Source organism: Rhamphochromis sp. 'chilingali' (genome assembly GCF_963969265.1).
Source record: "Rhamphochromis sp. 'chilingali' genome assembly, chromosome: 14".
NCBI classification, from domain to species: Eukaryota; Metazoa; Chordata; class Actinopteri; order Cichliformes; family Cichlidae; genus Rhamphochromis; species Rhamphochromis sp. 'chilingali'.
The window spans coordinates 31,732,236-31,749,891 of NC_137941.1; the positions used below are offsets into that span (position 1 = coordinate 31,732,236).

At 41.9% G+C, this 17,656-nt stretch overlaps 1 protein-coding gene across 2 annotated transcripts in view; it reads left to right on the top strand.

The window, feature by feature from the left end:
* The window catches only part of arhgap20 (Rho GTPase activating protein 20), a 71,089-nt gene that overhangs the window by 36,559 nt on the left and 16,874 nt on the right, over window positions 1-17,656 (top strand). The window contains exons 1-8 of one of the 2 annotated variants that reach the window (XM_080902623.1): window positions 3,768-4,078; window positions 6,618-6,703; window positions 13,782-13,958; window positions 15,092-15,241; window positions 15,789-15,830; window positions 16,093-16,177; window positions 16,325-16,402; window positions 16,623-16,689. In XM_080902623.1, the coding sequence (XP_080758749.1) occupies window positions 3,986-4,078; window positions 6,618-6,703; window positions 13,782-13,958; window positions 15,092-15,241; window positions 15,789-15,830; window positions 16,093-16,177; window positions 16,325-16,402; window positions 16,623-16,689 (778 nt within the window). In that variant the 5' untranslated portion in view covers window positions 3,768-3,985. Of the gene's footprint in view, window positions 1-3,767; window positions 4,079-6,617; window positions 6,704-13,781; window positions 13,959-15,091; window positions 15,242-15,788; window positions 15,831-16,092; window positions 16,178-16,324; window positions 16,403-16,622; window positions 16,690-17,656 lie in introns of those variants that run through there. The other variant, XM_080902622.1, reaches the window with a different exon arrangement.

Below are 17,656 nucleotides of genomic sequence, written 5' to 3' on the forward strand. Positions count from 1 at the left end.
TGCTGCACTTGGCTGCTACTTACCCTCTTAATTCCTATAGAAGCTGTAAGGTTTTACTTAGTTTCTCACATAACTGAATAGATTTTTGTGAAAACTTTCCTTTTCACTAATAATTGATTATTCAAGAAAGATTCCAGCCACATGGAAGTCTGGCTTTTTAAAGTAGCAGCAGCGACAGTGGCTGCTGCAGTGGCGGTCGAGGCTACGGTGGTGGATGCCATTTTGGGTCACAGTTACTCCCCGTCTGCCTGAAGTGTCTCCGTCATCTAACACACATCTATCTGTCCCTGAATCCGTCTATCCGTTTATCCACTAGAGCCTGTCATCAACCCCTCCCCGTACACGAATATGTGTGTTTGTAAGTGAGCTCTTTAAATAGACACTCTGCTATGTGTTTAAAATGCAAAGTGAAAGCCTAACACCATAACCCTCCAAAGACATGAATGAATCTTTCATGAACAGCTCCTGTCAAAACCCTGGACTCTCTCCAGCTCACTGTCTCTCTCAGGAATCTACTGTTTGTTGTCCAAGTCAATACTCTCCTCGCCTTCAGGTTTTCAATAGCCCAGCTTCCTGGGTGTGACAGAGACATTCCCTCTTCCCACACTTCAAAGAAAACGTCAGATGAAATTCTCAAGGACACGTATTGAAGGTCTGTGTTTCATGCCAGGACAGAATCCCTAGAGCAGATTAAGCTCCCAGTTGTTTCTTCTGACCTGAAGCCATTTGGGCACACTTGGTTCAGCTTGGTTGGAGTTTGGGGCTGCCGTCTGACACAGAGATTCGTGACCCAATTTGGATTTCTGGCACGAATTAAAAGTGTGCTTTTTGAGCTACCGTGCAGAAATGTATTGCTTTGCCATGGTTACCAAAAACAAAATCCAAAGCACACTTTTTATTGGTGCAATCTAAAGTGGAACATTTAGGTGGTAAAAGAAAAAGCAGTGCAGTGCAGTGCAGAGGCAGTCATGGTCAACCATTGGTGTTTCCAACCACATTTCTGACACACCCTCAATTTAGTCTAACTTTTTTTCTTTTTGTTTCCTTTTTCTTTCTTTTTTTGGTGTTTTTTTTTTTTTGTTTTGTTTGTTTTTTGCTTTGGGTCCCTCCAAACAGCAGGAAGCAAAGGCAGTCATTTAACCCCTAAAAAATAGAGTGCACAAAGTGCAGTTTAGGTTCAGGGACAAATATGACTTGGCCGCACTCTGTTCTGGAATAAAAGCATTGATTTAGTGGCAGAATAAAGGAATGCAGCATTTTGTGCATCAAGCTATTTTCTCTAGACAGAATCCAGGTTCCCCGGCTGCTGTCTCACGTAGCTCGTGACGTGATCAAAGAGGATGGTCAAACACTATCAATGTGTTCTTATCATTCGATGCATGCCACTTTTCACAGGACAGATAAGATGGAACAATCACTGCATACCTTTACATTTGTGCAGGAGAGACAATGGTCTACAGTGGGCCGTTATTGTTCTTTAGCTTTGGAATTTCATAGACAGCAAGGCAAAGAAGAGAAAGAAAGACGACTTGGTACCTACATGTTCTTCCAGGTGAGCCAAACGCTTTTTAAAGCTTTGAAACACACCGCAGTGGCACAAAAATACAGATGTATTCAGATATCATTTATATCAGGTCACACTCATGTTGCTGTTGATTTTATACTCCCTGGTTTCTCCTGTATATGTAAGTCCTAACCGTGAAACCAGTGGACATGTGCAAGAGCTTAAAATTCAGTTCACAGACTCAATAAATCAGTTTAGCTTCAGTGGTGTTGGGTGCTTTTTGATTGCCTTCAGACTTTTAAAAGTAAACACTCTCAATCCACAGAGGAAGGTATCCCACTGAGGTTTACTGTAGCTGCAGCTAAAATTCAAATGAGTCAAGCGTCATGCCTGTGTTAAAAAAAAAAAAAAAATACTGTGGAGATTCCTCCTCATCAGTTATTATTATTATTGGCCCTGGAAGTACATTCTTACACCTGAACTGGATCCTCTGTAAACTGCATTACTGTACTGCAGAAACAGGCGTCCTCTATATGGCACCGACTGCCAAAGAAAACACGGAGGGCGCTTCAAATGAAAACACACTCACATGCATATATACACGGGCGGTTTAAGAGTGAAACTAAAGCGTGATTTTAGCAACAGAACTGGGTCAAAACATGAAGATTAGGCCATGACGGGCAGTCTTCAAAATAAAAGGGCCAAATTTGGCACTCATATGAACAACTTATAATAATTAGATAGAAAGTCTTCATTTGACATCAGTTTTTGTTGCAATACAAAAACTGCACTGAAGTCAATTCAAATGCTTGAAACAAGATTCTTTTATTTTGTTTTTACTGACGTGTGTCTGTGGAAGGGACATTGCAAGTAATAATTTACATAATCATAATTTTTAGCATCCTGGTGCCATCATAGTGTTTTCAGTGTTGTCACTGACATCCACCCTCTCTCACAAATGCATACTTGCTTCTGCCACAAATTTGTTCCTTTTACATCAACCAGTCATCAGTGATGTTGGAGTCACCGGTGGACTGAAACAATTATTCAGGCTACTCTTCTGATTCTGTTCCAGGCCTCTCAGACCAGTTATATTCATATTTTAATGTTTAATGTTTATTGCATTTGTCTTGTTTCTATAGGAAAGTGGAGTCTGTAAGCATAACTGTGCCCAAAAAAGTCATTATTTAGACACCTTTTCATAGAGTGAGACGCAAAGTAAGTTTAACTATCTTAGATTGAAGTATTACACAAAACTGCTCACACATGTTTCCTGAAAATGAACGAATTCTTCCTTTCTCTCGTTAATCTTTGCTTTTCCTTGTGACAATCGTTTACTTTAGGGCAGGGGTGTCAAACTCAAATACACAGTGGGCCAAAATTCAAAACTGGAACAAAGTTGCGGGCTAACACTAATATTTATTGGGAAAAAAATATCTTCCTCTAGATATAAGAATGAATCTTTTCTTATGGACTCAAACAAGTTTTGCTGAAAAACTGAATATGGAGCAAGCAAAGCTTAATACTAAACAATATATATATTAGCTGTATAATACCAGTAGGCCAGCTCTAATAGTAATTTGGTATGGCTTCGCGGGCCAAATGTAATTAGGCTGCGGGCCAGAGTTTGACACCTATGCTTTAGGGAGCTGAAATATTATCAAATGTTGCCTGCCTTGTCTGGACTCCGCACATGCGCCCTTGTGCGCGTCTTGTGCGCACTGCTTCCAGAGTTTATCTGCCAGAGCAGAGTGTGGCTTGATGTGTGGATTCTGAGAACCCACTGAGAATCTTACTTGTTTATTTTACAGTCGAGCTGACTGTTGACGGTAGGCCAAATGACCCTTTAGCTGCCGGGAAATATCCCGGTGCTTCCAGCGGGCAGTCCGCCTCTGCTTTGGAATTTATTAAACCACTTTCAGACTTCCGGAAGCTGTTTGCTCTCCACAGACATCGAGCTGTTCTTCAACTAGTCTACGCTCACTGAATTTCTAATTTGAACAAACACTGCAATATTCACCACTCACCACTGCTGTTGTTATTTTTATATCAACTTGTATATATATATATATATATATATATATATATATATATATATATATATATATATATATATATATATATGTTATAGTTTTGTTTTTGATTTACAAAAATGTCTCGTGATATCTTTGGATGGGCTGAAAAGTGACTTTATTTTGAAAAGCACGGACGGAAGCTGTGTACCTCATTGTCTTTAACTTTGAAGTTCAGAGTGAGCTGAAGTACACCGTAACCGCTGCGCTCAGAGCAAACAGCGCTCAGAGAGAGACACACAGACAGAAGAGAGCAGTCACCTCTTTTCATACTTCAGATCAGACCTCTCCATCATGGATTCGTTTCTGGCTCGCTCTCCCTTCTCCGCCGGATAAACTTTTGGACTTACTTACGTATCATGGGAATATACCGTGGGTGCGCTCGGACCCGTGGATTTATACAGCCTTGATGGAAATCATGTCACCGCAGCAGGGGACCATGGGACAGAACAGGTCCGACTCTCTGACGGGAGAGAGCAAGGCGCTTCCCGACAGCAAAAAGGTACATCTGAAGTAATGTAACGTTATCTAGACGCACTTTCTGTTCACGTGTGCGCGTTTTTGCGCATCGGGTGCGCTTGTTGTGGGTCTTCTTTTACTTTTGAATGACAATATGAGATGTAAGACACAGAGCAGTATCTGCAAGAGTGAGTTAAAAGACCGAACGCACGTTTCTGTTCCTGGCTTGTTCATTGTGTTATTTTCTGATATGTGTCTTTTTTAAATGTATTTTTAAAAATCAGTCTTTAAACCCTCATCTGTGTGCTGCGCAGCACGTCTAGAGGATCTGAATTAAGACGCTTGACTGTTCCTCGTCCATGTCATTGTGATTGTACATAGTATGAGCGTTTATGTGATCACAGTTTTTCACAGGCTTGATCAAGGTTTGTCCTTGAAGACTTGTGTGGATCCACCCTGTGCACGTGGAATAGTGTAATCTTAAGTGTGGAAAAAAGAAAAGCAAAACCAGAGGACTGGATTCTGGTCTTTCCAACTTGTGATTTATTATTATTATTATTATTATTCTATAAAAAGTTGAACTTTTTACCCAAGAAAAACTCTTGAAAAACAAAACGGGTCATTACTTTGTTTTTTCATGCTTAGTGCAGAAAGTATGGCTGAAGCCAAACAACAGAAAAAAAATATAAAGAGCGATTATTTGTTAATTTCACAGGCAACACGGGCATGGATGTTGCGCTTCGGTTAGTTGCGTGGCTTCTCTTCACTGAGAGCATAGAGTATTTAAACAGAAGAGGGGAAAAATAAACACAATTTTGCGTGTCATTCCACATTACCGCCTGTGCTGTAAATCGAGGGCTATGCATTACAATTATTTCATGTAAATATTTCCCTCCAGATCTTCGTCGCTGATAGAGCAGACGATTCCCAGCGGCTGCTGAACGAACGCGTAGCGCCCCCTCCTCACGCCTGTTTAAAGCAAGTAACTGTAGCTTTCAGCATGGGAGGATGTGAGCGCTAAGTGTGAACATAAAAGTGCCGCAATGCCTCCTGAAAGCAACAACTGGGTTAGAAAAGTTGACCATAGGTTAACAGGATGTGCGTGATGGTTGGCAAATATAATATGTACTCATATGATCTCCACTAGTTACTTCTGCACAGTACACTGGTGCTTTCTAAGTATTTCACCACTTTCCAGGCCTGGAATTTTATAGTGAAAAATAGTGTTATGGATTTACAAATGATGTTGCTGTAGCCCACCCCAACCCCTCTCTTCTCTTTCCCTTCTCTGAGCAATTGCTGCTCTTTGGCCTGTCTGCAACACACTGGGCTCTGCTCAGCCTTAGGAAGTTGTGAGAAATGCAATCTGTCAGCCAGAGCCTCACCGAGTGAGAAAATGCTCATGAAAATAGAGTTTCCACATGCATCTCTTTGAGTAGGACTTGTTTTTTCCTCTCGGATATTTCTGTGAGAATGTGCTTTCTTGAATTGTACGTGACAGGCATGACAGGTACATAATGTGTACTTGTCCTGCAGCTTTACAGTGCAGACTTCCTCTTTGGCTTTAGCACACAGGCTGCATAATTTAAGACTTGAGGCTTCAGGGTGTCCTGCCTCGTGTCAGTCACCACGGCAGAACAACGAGATGACACCTGTCACCAACGTCGCTGGTGCGTTTGAAAATCTGCGTGGAAACGAACTGAATTATCAAACTTACCGTACACAAAACTAATGGAAAAACCAAACCCGATTTAAAGGGTTTCCACAAAACCATCAAGTCAATTCAACTAATTTGTAGGTGTCAGATATTCATCTCAGGCAAGACGTGTCACTGTGAATTATTGTTCCTTTTTTAAAAAAAAAAAGAAAATAAGCACATTGAAGCTGATGCTTCTTTCCTTTTTCCAAATGTCCAATAACTCACAGCATGTTGGGCTGGGCTGTAGCAACTCTGACCTCTATTACTAACAGGAGTTTGTTAAGAGAGGAATGTCACCCTTAAGTAACTCCAAAAAGATTCCAGGAATCCGAGTCTTATTTAATTTGGGTCGCTACTTTAATTATTTCTTGCCTTCCTCTGATTGAATCACTGTAGTGTACGTCGTGGGGGAGGAGGAGGGGGAGGTATTGTGAGCTAACAAGGTTTTGGCATGCTGTAGGTTTAAATGAAATAGCTGTGGCGGACATAAAGATGCCTGTCATACTTCTGTGAGTGAGCGCACCATTTATCGTGCCACAGTGGGAATATGTGAACCATCATAAACATCACACGCCGATGATATATTTCCCAGCTCCAGCCATCTTTTCTGTCTCGCTGTCACTTATTTTTCTGTCTGCCTCCATCTCGCTCGTTTCCTCTTTTCCCTCCTTTTTAACTGCCGTCACTTCTCCTATTAGTCGCTTTCTTCCCTTCTCTGTGAGTCCTGTATTTCCTGCATCGACCACAGCTAAACAGCCAGCTCAGAGCAGTGCTGACTGTGTACTTTGCCTTCCGTCTCTGTAACCATTGCGTGTTGTACCAAACCGAAAACAGTGACGCAAAGTAATGTCTCTGACCCACCTCTCCCTCTCTGACTGTGCAGAAGATGAAGACCCTGGCGCAGAGACGACAGTCAGCTCCTTCACTCGTCATCAGCAAAGCACTCACCAGATCAAGAAGCACATCCAGGTATCAGCAAACACACATACTGAGCTGCTGAGGTGCTGTCACCACTGTGTGCCATATTTCTCCCCTTTTTCTTCATAAACTATTGACCCTACCATGCATGCTTTATAAAGGCTTTATAAACTGAATTTAATGTATTGAAAAAATCCTTTTCCTGCTTTCTTTGCCTAGTAACCTGTTATTTTTTGCACGTACAGACTTTCTAGATTGTTTAAACATAACTTTTCTAGACTTCATGCATTTTGATGGATATTTGCACTGACTCACAAACTTCCTAGAAAGTACTTACCTGTGGGTTTGATGAGGTGACAAGAAAGAAAGTATAGCTACGAGGCTGAGATAAAAATCACTGATTAGAAAATATATGCCTCTGATGAGCAAAAGTGGAAGCCTTTGGTTCCAGGTCTGAGGTGTTTAGTATTTCAGACACACATTAAAGTGTCTAATTTCATCACTTAGATTCAGATATCTCTCCCCTTTTCTGTCACATTCAGTGTCTTCAGACATCAGCATTAAGACTGCCAGGCCTTTCTGACTCATTCATCGAGGGCTTTTAAATCCTCACTTCCATCAGAACTATCGGGCTTTTCATCACCCTCGTATCTCACAAATCCCTTCATCCTCCTTCAACAGTTTCGGAAATAAGCTATTACAAACCCTCCAGGAAGGGTTTGTAATAGCTTACTAGAAACTTTGTTTCTGTTATGCACTCTGTTTAATTTTCTGCCAGTGCCAGCTTTTTGGGGTTTTTAGAGGAAAAACACTTTGAGGCAGGCTGGCTTTTCAAAACACTTTGAAGCTTTAGAAAGTTTTCATGTTGTCATGATTTCACCTACAAGCGAGTGCCTGGTGAATAAACCTGATGCCTTCCCACTGCCAGCGTTACATTATAGAGAATTGCTGTTGGCAGCTTTTATGGAGATCAGGATGGTAAATCTTCACGATTTCGACAAAATCTTAAATAGGCCAGTGTTGTTGTAGGGTCTGTGTGTGTCTGTGTGTGCATATGTGCTAAACAGAGTTAGAAAGACAACTTAGATGCTCTGTTTGGATGCAGAGTGAGACACCATGAGACCATTTATTGAGTGAAAGACAAACAGAGGCTGCCTGAGAGTCTGTCCAAGTCTGACCTGTGTGTGCGTGTGTGTGTGTGTGTGTGTGTGTGTGTGTGTGTGTGTGAGCTGACCTGACGCTCTCTGCTGTCACCCTTAACCCCTGACCTCACATCAGGAGGCTTAGAGGCCGGTGGAGGTCAGCTGGGGTCAGAACCTAACATGTCAGTGAGTGTGTGAAGTAGTTATTAAGGTCCGGATATGTGTGTGCAGGGTGCTACCAGCAGAGTGCTTAGATGACTGAGAGTAGGTAAAGGCTGATGTGACTCTCATGCAGCAGGTGCTTTTCTTTCTTTCTTTCTTTCTTTCTTTATTAACTGGGCACTTTTTATTATGAATGCATATTTGTTGTTGTTAAGATTTGCAAACCACATGCAGGCTGTTATAAAACCCCGGAGCCCCAATTAAAGCAGTTAGAATGGGAATATCCATGTGCCAGCAGGTCTTGGCAGTGGGGTTGCACATCATTGTATCACTGCTGTGTTCTTTAAAAAGGCTCTACTGCTGTTACAAACTCTCCTTGCACAAATTTTTATTGTAAGCAGCTTTTTTGTTCTAGTTGATAACTTCTTGCCCTTATAGGCTAGGATTTATTGTCAAGTCTTTAACTTTATGCTTAAGAGCTCCTCTCTGAGAATAGCACTGACTTGCTGAGTGTCCTGTTGGTCTGGCATTTTCATCTTGTTCATGAAGCTGTTACTCACTCACAGTCAGTTCATTTTTCAGTATTGAGAACAGCTGGAAAAAAACAGGTTTAAATATTAAACAGTGCAGAGCAGCTAAAGCAGCTACAGAGTGAAACATACCTCAGGCTTTGATTTGAGTTTCTGTTCTGTTTTTTTGTCTCATCTCTGAACTCTTTCCCCCCTTTTTTTTCCTCTGCTCATGACTCGTGCAATCAGTGAACAGCGCTGAGTTTTGGCTCCTGTTCACTTTTTTAAAATAACAGTGCTACAATGAACTGAGTTCTGAGGTACCGGGGGGAAAAACAAAAAACAAAACGAAGGATTAAAAAAAAAAAATTGGCACGGTGAAGTTTCCATTGTTTGGAGTGTGTCTTTTTTCACAAGAGATTCTTTTTTCTTCTTTCCCTCCCCTCTGTCCCTGAGATGCGTCCTTGCCTGTGTTTCCCATCAGCCCTAAGAGGCACCGGAAGGGTCTCTGGACCTTTAGCGCAGCCATTTACATCACCTCCGTGCACAAACTCTCACACTTCATCTCGAAGTATAACGTCATCCCTTTGCCTCCCAACTACAGTGCGGGGGATTAAGGGTCTCCTTCAACCTTCAGGCAATGAAATCTATACACATGGACCCCTCCTGACCTCACACTTTCACGTGCTATCAGCCGCGCACACATAAATGTGACAACCACACGGCTCTTTACTTAATCTTAAATCTAATCTTATTTCTGAGTAATGACTTTTAGAAATGTAAAAAAAATTAAAAACATCTCAGTTTTCAGTTTTTTTCCTGGTTGTTGACATCTGGATCTCAAAATGACAAATTCAAGAACACACACCCACTTGCACATCATGCAAAAATCATTTCCTGGTTGTAATAATGAGCTCTGTTAAGGATATCATGGCTGACAGCCCCTAGGCAATTCTAGCTCCTGATTCTGACCTCATCCCTGTGTGTGTGTGTGTGTGTGTCTGTGTGTGTGTGTGTGTGTGTGTGTGCTTCCTCGTCTATATCAGGGCACTGGTGTCAGGATGAACTAACATTATATTTTGCCTATGAACCTATCTGATGCACGCAGAGCAAAAAAAGGTCAAGTTTTAATTGTTTTATGTGCAGTAGTGAGTTGTTAGTGCGTTATTGTTAATGGTTATTATAGTGTATCTGAATGAGATGTTGCCTGGCTGTTCAGTTTCCTTCAAATCTGTAGAGCTTTTTAGCCTTTTTTAGCTTTTGGTTTTTTTGTTTCCCATTCTTCTAGGGGTCTAATTAGCAATAGAAAGATGCAAAATAGTCCCCTTTTCAGGTTTTAGGAAGGTTAAGGAGTTGTTCTGTAGAAGGAAAAAGGCACCTATACAGATAAAAACAAATCAAAGCTCCTGACCTAGTTACAACTATAGTAGGAATGTAATTCAGAAATGTGTGAGTAATGAAGTGAGTAATCTCTTTATTGCCAGTCTTACTGCAGCCTTCGGGGTTTTTTATGCCACGATAAACAAAAGCTTCCACTGTGATTCGGGCGATGGTGCGGAGTGGAGTGTGTTTATGCAAAAATGATGTCTTCCCAAATCCGCTTGTTAACAGACGGTCTCTTTTCACTGCTTCGTGCACAGAGATGCCAATTGTTGCTTGTCTGAAGATCTTTTATCTGGGACAAAGAGGTCAGGCTGTTGGTGATTCAACCCTCCTCGTACAGAAACATATGCAAAGGTTCAACGGGTGACATCTCTTGTAGTTGGGGGAAGGGGGTCTCCAAATTAAAAAACGTTATCTGCACTTCACAAGTCTCTCCTCTGCTCTCTGTTTCACTTTGCGCAGAGCAGAGGAGACAAAAGAAGAAACTAGCTTTGACTGAAGACTGCTGAACTGTGCTGAAATTTAATGAATGGTCACAAAAATGAATAAAATATTTAGCTTCTTACATTATTTTCCTTTCGATTTCTTCCCCCTTTAATTTCTTGTGGCTTGGGCTTCCCCTTTAAGGCGGTGAAAGAGGAAACACGGACATCTCTGCCTTTGCTTTTTCGTCCTATCTTTATTTTTATTCCCTGTCAGAATTTACGCGTTTCATGAGAAATAAGAGCGAGGCTGAAAGTTTGCTCTGAACACATTTCCATTTATTTGCTTCTTCTCGCCATGTGTTGACTTAATACAGGAAAAGCAGATTTGCCACCAAAGACAAATTAGCTGCAGACAAATTAATGACACAGATGATGCACAGAGACACATAAATGACACTCAGCGTTCTTCTCAGGGTTATTATCAAAGCTGAGCAGATGGACAGTTATATAAGTGTCATTTCTGCCCTGAGGGAGTCAGTCTGTTCTGTCTAGGCTGACTGTTTGACAGCTGGGAAGACTTTAAACTGTGCATCAAGACACAGCAATATAAGCAAAACAGCGCATCTAGCCCCACTAAGATCCCGTTACAATGGGAAATACCTGGAACTGGAAATAAGTGGTAAAAAGAAAGTGGAAACAATGAGTGGAAAGAAAGCTAAGCAACAAACAAGACAAGCATAGAAAGTTCCAGCTGTTTGTCCAGCTGTTTTCCCTCTGGGTATGTAGCACTCACACCTGATGGATCATACTCATGTCCATGACTAAGGCTTTACTTATCTTCCTTCATGATTTAAATACTCGGTGCTTTTGCTGCACGAGGCTGAGGAGATGCCACAGCCAGGCTTTTCTTTACACGTGAAAAAGCTCCATTTCTTTCTGCAGATGGGTTTTCATTTGGGCCGTCACAACAAGTTAACAGAGTCTGGCTCAGTGATGAGGATGCTTTTCTTTGTGATTCAAATTTGGCCTTTTTATTGAACACCGATTCTGTCTTCTTCATTCTCTGTAACGCTTGCTTTTCATAATTCCATCCCTCGAGCTTTATAACTTCGTAGTTCTCGGTTTCATGGTGTCGTTTTCTTTTCTCGATACGCTCAACTCCTCATCAATCAGGCGTTTAATGATTAGGAGCCATTTTTTCACAAATCTGTCAGTTTTTGCTGTGTAAATGAAACTCACTTGTGACTGTCAGACTGGGTGATTTATGCTTATAAGACTTTCATGCAGAAATGTTTCCCGCTCCTGCTTAAATATTCATGCGGGGACATTAGTATGCGGCGTTGTGCAGCTCATTGTACAACTCCCGCTCCCCCCTCCCATATCGTGTTTTAGAAAGTCAACAGTTCTCCTCACGGAGCCGTGCCTGAACAAAGGTGGCCATGTATGCGCGGGCGGGGTGGACGCTCAATTTATCAACATCACACGATGCACATTGGAGCCATTAGCTGTTCATCCGTCCGATTCAGCTGTCACTCTAACATTTAGGAGGAAGGGATGTGCGGTGAATACGGAAGATGTTGCCCTTTTTGTGGGGAAGTGAGATGTGAAAGAGGCTTTACAGGAAGGTGTTATTGTCCATGTTGATCTGTGCGTGCGTGTGTGTGGGCTCTTCTGACAGATGCATTTCTCAACTACATTTCGGTGTCCCTCTCTGTTTTAGGGGGTGTGCAACATTACGTTATGGTGCCACCTTGAAAGATTTAATGAGAGCCAGCTATCAGCTGTGCTTTGGAGAATTTATATTTGTGATATGAAGGCGATGCAAAGAAAGAAATGCATTAGTTATATGACTGGAGGGTAAGGGTAAATAGACAAAAGAAATGAAACTGCGTCACATAGAAAGTATTTATTTTTAAGCTGTGAGTGTGCCCGTGTAGTTGTCCTGGATCCTGGTTCTGCAGGCCAACATGTTCCACTGAATCACTGATGCTCTGCTGGCTAAATTCATTGAACCTAATTAAATTTACTGAGCCCACATTTGAATTTATTTTTGGATGACACACAAAGAGAAATAATATGAAAGCACTCTAGCGTGGCCGTCTGGTTTTTGTTAATTAATTACGTAACCGCTTATGCTGTAGCTGGAAGGACTTTGGCGAGTAAGAGATTCATCTTCCCTGGCTTCCAAATATTGGTTCTTTCTCAGATTTTTGCAGCAGAAAAGTGTGTCTTTGCATGTGTCCTGGTAGGCATCGGGGGTGAGAAACTATCCTAAGAAGAGGGTGTGTGCATGCATTAGTGTGTGTGTTTGTGTTTGCACACGTCTGTTTACATGAAAGAGACTAAGAAAAGCGGAGAAAGATTTAAAATGTGTATGTAAGTGGATATTTGGGTCTTTTATCAGCCACCTCCAAATAAACAGGAAAGGATGGAGCTCTCAAATGATTTCCTCTTCCTCTAAAAAATGATTTTGTCTCGTCTTAAAAAATAGCCCTTCTGATTTTTCTTTGTAGCCAAACAATTTCCCTGATGTTCTAAAACTATAATCTTGTCTTTTTTTGTATTAGTTAGATTACGTGCGTTGGGAATAAGAGTCGGAATGAGGAGAAAAATGAGGAGGAATGCTCAAATTTGGAGGGTCAGCTAAGCCTTTTCACAGCTTGGCTCACATGCTACGTGGGATTCCTGCTTTCACTTACACCATTCCTGGTTGTTTCACATTCTGTATAAGTTTGGAGGAAAAAAAACCCTCCACAAGAAAATATGCAGGAATAAAGAATAAAGTATTACTCCACTAAACCAAATGTATGTGGAAATAAAGTCGTGGTCTTGTGGCCAATATAATACAAAACGTTCAAGGTTGTTCAGATTGAGCTATACCATGGGTTTTGTTTCAAAACCGCAAAGCATTGACTCCCGACCTTAAAGTCGTAATAGCTTCCTCAGTGTTTACCGGGATGGAGCTAGTTTCCTCATACGATGCCAGGCAGACATTTTATGCCTTAACGTCTTCCTGGTGGTAATCCAAATTAAAGGGAGGTAGTGTTTGAATTGCATCCTTCTAAGCTAATAGTCTTTCATTTGATTCTTGAGTTTCGTGATGGTGGTAGGTATCTCAGGGGCTGGGGGAGCCTGATTTGGATCCATTAGTAAGAAAGGTGCACACTTTCTTAAGTGTCTTGCTCAGACGAGTTACTTAAATCTCCTCTTTCTATCCTCACAGTGGATTACAACTGCTTTGCTCACTTTTTAGGTGTTTCAAGCTCACAATGTTTCTTCACTCTTTTTTATTCTTGTCACTCGGCAGCTTCTGTGAGCTATTCAGGAGCTCTGTGGCAATTTTGCAATAGCTGTTGAGCGAAGCAAAGAGAAATTCAGTCCAACTGTGTTTCCAAACCTGTTGTTTCAGTGCATGCTTCCACATACTCCAAACCACAAATTTCTCCTTTGGGGATCAATAGTGTAAATCATTCCTTGCGTCTGCGTTGTCTCGGTTTTGTCCCCCCAGGGAAAGCTGCTTGACGCCAGTAAGCCCAGAGACTTGTCCTCTAGTCCAGGCCTTCCTGGCTGAGTGTCCAGGCCGTCTGTTCCTGGGTCACGCCCAAACACAGCTAAAGACCGGCTTGCAGATCCAGGAGAGACACCTTTTCCTCTTCACAGACACCCTGCTCGTCACCAAGGCCAAGTAAGTTTCTTTCAGTGTTTTGTGAAATGACAGGGAGATGTTTATACGTGGTTGTGAGTGTGAGAGGGGGCGGAACAGGAAATAGAGACAGAGTGACATAAACAGGGAAAAATAGGAACAAAAAGCGGCCGTGCAACATTTCATTGTTCCTAGTTGTTTCTCTGCTGGTCATAGCAAAAGAAAATTTGTGAAGGATGGAGTTTCCCCCTGTCTCTCTTTACATACTCTCCTGCTTCTTTTACTACTCTGTCCCTCATTTTTTTCCCCAGCATATAATTATTTCCCAGCCAATTAAATCCATATGAAGCCTGGCTCAGATCAAAGCCAAACTGGCTCGCCTTGGGCCTAAAGTATGGGGCTTCCCACCCACAAACTACACAGCACAAGCACATTCAAATATAGAAAGCAAAGAGCACATAGACAATTTTGAGGTCCACACAAACACACACACACTCACACATACACATAAACACACAAGCTCTGCACACTTACAGTATGTACTTACTGTACACACAAACCCCTCAGTGCAGACACAGCAGGATGGCTGCGGTCTGTCCTGGGAGTCATGTGCCAGTGGGCGGAGCTGACCCTCTCAGTGGAGAGAGTGTATGCTATAATTGGCTTTAATACATTGTGGCTGAACCCAGGGTGAGTTAGAGGAATGTGTGTTGGTGTGTATGTGTTTGAAAGATAGTGATAGCAAGAGGGAGGAGGGGAAATTTTTAAAAGTTGAGTGGTGTGTGTGTGTCTGTGTGCGTGCGCCTTTATATCCATAAAGCAGAGAGTATGTGTTTGTTTGCCAAATGTATGCATTCGGATCATCTCCCTCGATAATTACAGATGCTGTGGCACATAAATACATGTCTACTGAGCATGCCTGTGTTTAACGTCTGAGAATAGCTGAATCTTTTAATATTTTGCTTCTATATTAAGTGTTTTTTTAGATTGCCATATGCCACAGGAGGTTTATGGACATCAGTTATTTAAAGAAAACTAAGTCAGATTCCGCACTTAATGCCCAAAAAGTTCCTTGTGGAATGCCTTGAATCCCTGAAACCAGTTGATAGATATGAGCACTTATCACATTTATCACAAAACACTGTAATATAGCATGCTGTTTTGCTTGTTTGCAGGTCTCCTACTCATTTCAAGGTGAAGGCTCAGGTCCGGGTTTGCGAGATGTGGACGGCTAACTGCATGGAGGAAGTGTGCGAAGGAAGCACGAACCCCGAGAGGAGCTTCGTGATGGGCTGGCCCACCTGTAACTGTGTAGCCACCTTCAGGTATGTACAAATTGTTCACATCCAAGAATAGGAATTCCTAGAAGGTGAAATGTAGCCATGTTTTTTCAAATTATCTTGATTCGATCAAACAGGAGAAGCTTGAGGTAACTCAATTTCCTCTAAAGTATTCATTGCCAGCCCGTTAACCGCTTACTCCTGAATATTTCTGGAAAAGTACGCAATGTACTGAGGTGCAGATGTACAGTATAGTAGAGAACCCCACCGCAAAATCCATAAAAAGCTTAAGCACAAAGGCAGCTTTCAGTCATAAAGCTGTCTCAGTAAAAATAGAGCGAGTAACCACACACAGGCACAAACATGCAGCATGTACAGATGTATTCAGCGCCGTATATTTGCACCTGCCTTAGCAGCATCTACACCTGTGTACCCATTCACAAACACACCCATTATATTTTCCATCAAGAGGAATCCAGTCATGGCTCCAGGGGGAAGTCTGGTTTTTAACTGCGGGAGTTACATAACAAAGCAAGAGCGACAGTTACTTTTCCTCTGATTGTGTTTTGTAACATCACTGATTTCATTTCAGCTCTGAAGAGACTAAGGACAAGTGGCTGGCGCTCGTCAACAGGTAACATATTGATTAGAGGTTCTTTTTCTTTGGCCCTAATGCTTTGTTTAGCTTAAAGTTCTTCCTTGCAAATCAGATTCCCCTCTACAGGCCAGAAAGGATTTGATTTTAAAGAATAAAATGATTAAGCTGAAGCCTCCACAGCATGAATGTTTTGTATTAACAGACAAATTCATAAACTTATACAAAAGTGTTATTCTAAAACAATATTCTCGCTATAACACTGACCTCCTTCCCATTCCCTGTTTTCCACCAAACTCAGTCGGATAAGTGAGGGAAAAGAGAAGGACGACCCAAAGACCATTCCTCTGAAAATCTTCGCAAAGGATATTGGAAACTGTGCATATGTAAGTTTCCCTTCATCCCCCGTGAGTTTTCATTGCCTCTGTCAGCACAAAAACAGCTATTATAACATCTCTAGCACCACTATAACTTACGGATCACACAAACATCTACATATTTCCGTGATGTTTACCCAAAAATGTTTCCACCAGGCCAAGACGCTTGCGGTCAGCAACACAGACAGCACCACTGAAGTCATCCGCATGGCTCTGCTGCAGTTCAGCATATCAGTAAGTAACCGAAGGCCTGTGTTCAGGATCGCTAGATATTAAACTTTGTCGTGCGATGCTACAAAACTCTCTCGAGGCTCTCAGTAATGGACCTTCTGGGATTCACAAGCTCTGTGAAACAGTGCAAAACCTGATGGCTGAAGTGGTGTCAGAGCAGTTTTTACTAAAGGAGTTTCTTTTTGCAGTCTCATTAAAAGTGATTCTCTTTTTCTCTTCTTAGGGTTGCGTTAAAGACCACCGGCTGTGGGTGAGCTCCATTAAGGATGACCCTCCATATCCACTTATCGGTGAGTCCTACTGACATCACTGTATAAAACAAAATAATAAAAAATAGCTTAAAGCAGTCACATTATACCCCTTTTTAATGAGTTTATGTAAGTCTCACAGGTACCTCGAACTGGTTATGAAACAGAACTTTATTTCAGCCTTCATGAAGACCCCGCAGTTTTATCGGCGTTTTTAAATCCAACTAAGCCGTTGATGCCCACGGCCTTTTTAGGTAGCGCTCTGTGAATGAATGACTGCAGCAGCCAGTTGGCGCAGTAATCCATTCATATATCAGATGCAGCCATGATTTTGCTTCTGGCTTTCTCTCTAAGTCAGGGATGTCCAATTCTAGGCCTCGAGGGCCGGTGTCCTGCAGGTTTTCAGCTGATCTAAATGGCTAAATTACCTCCTCAAGATGTCTTGAAGTTCTCCAGAGGCCTGGTAATGAACTAATTTGCTTCAGGTCTGTTGACCCAGGGTGAGATCTAAAACCTGCAGGACACCGGCGCTTGAGGCCTGGAGTTGGACACCTCTGCTTTAAGTGATCATTTTAGATCTAAATGAGGCCAAATCATTGCACAGCGTAGGCCTCCGTGCGTGTATCATGATTTTATAAAATCAGGTTTTTATCAGTGCAGAGGGGAAGCTTGGAACATGGTTTGCGCGTGCTACTTCATAGGCACGGTGTTGTCTGACAGCAGAAAATGAAAAGCACAGAAACAAGAGGGACCCTGCTGGGATTTCATGGGTTTTAAAATTCAGTACAGAGAAGGGAAGAAGTAAGCAGAGTAAAAATGGAGCCAAAAAAAAGCAATCTGAGGTCAGTAAGGACCAGAGAACAAAAGAAAACATAAAAAACGCAGTAACTGACACACAGTCTTTTGTTTACTGGTTCCCATAATTTCCTATTCTCCCTCAGCCTTCTGATATCATTAGCTGCGTAATTTGTTAACACTTGCTGGCACGTTGTGCTCGTAGAACAAACAG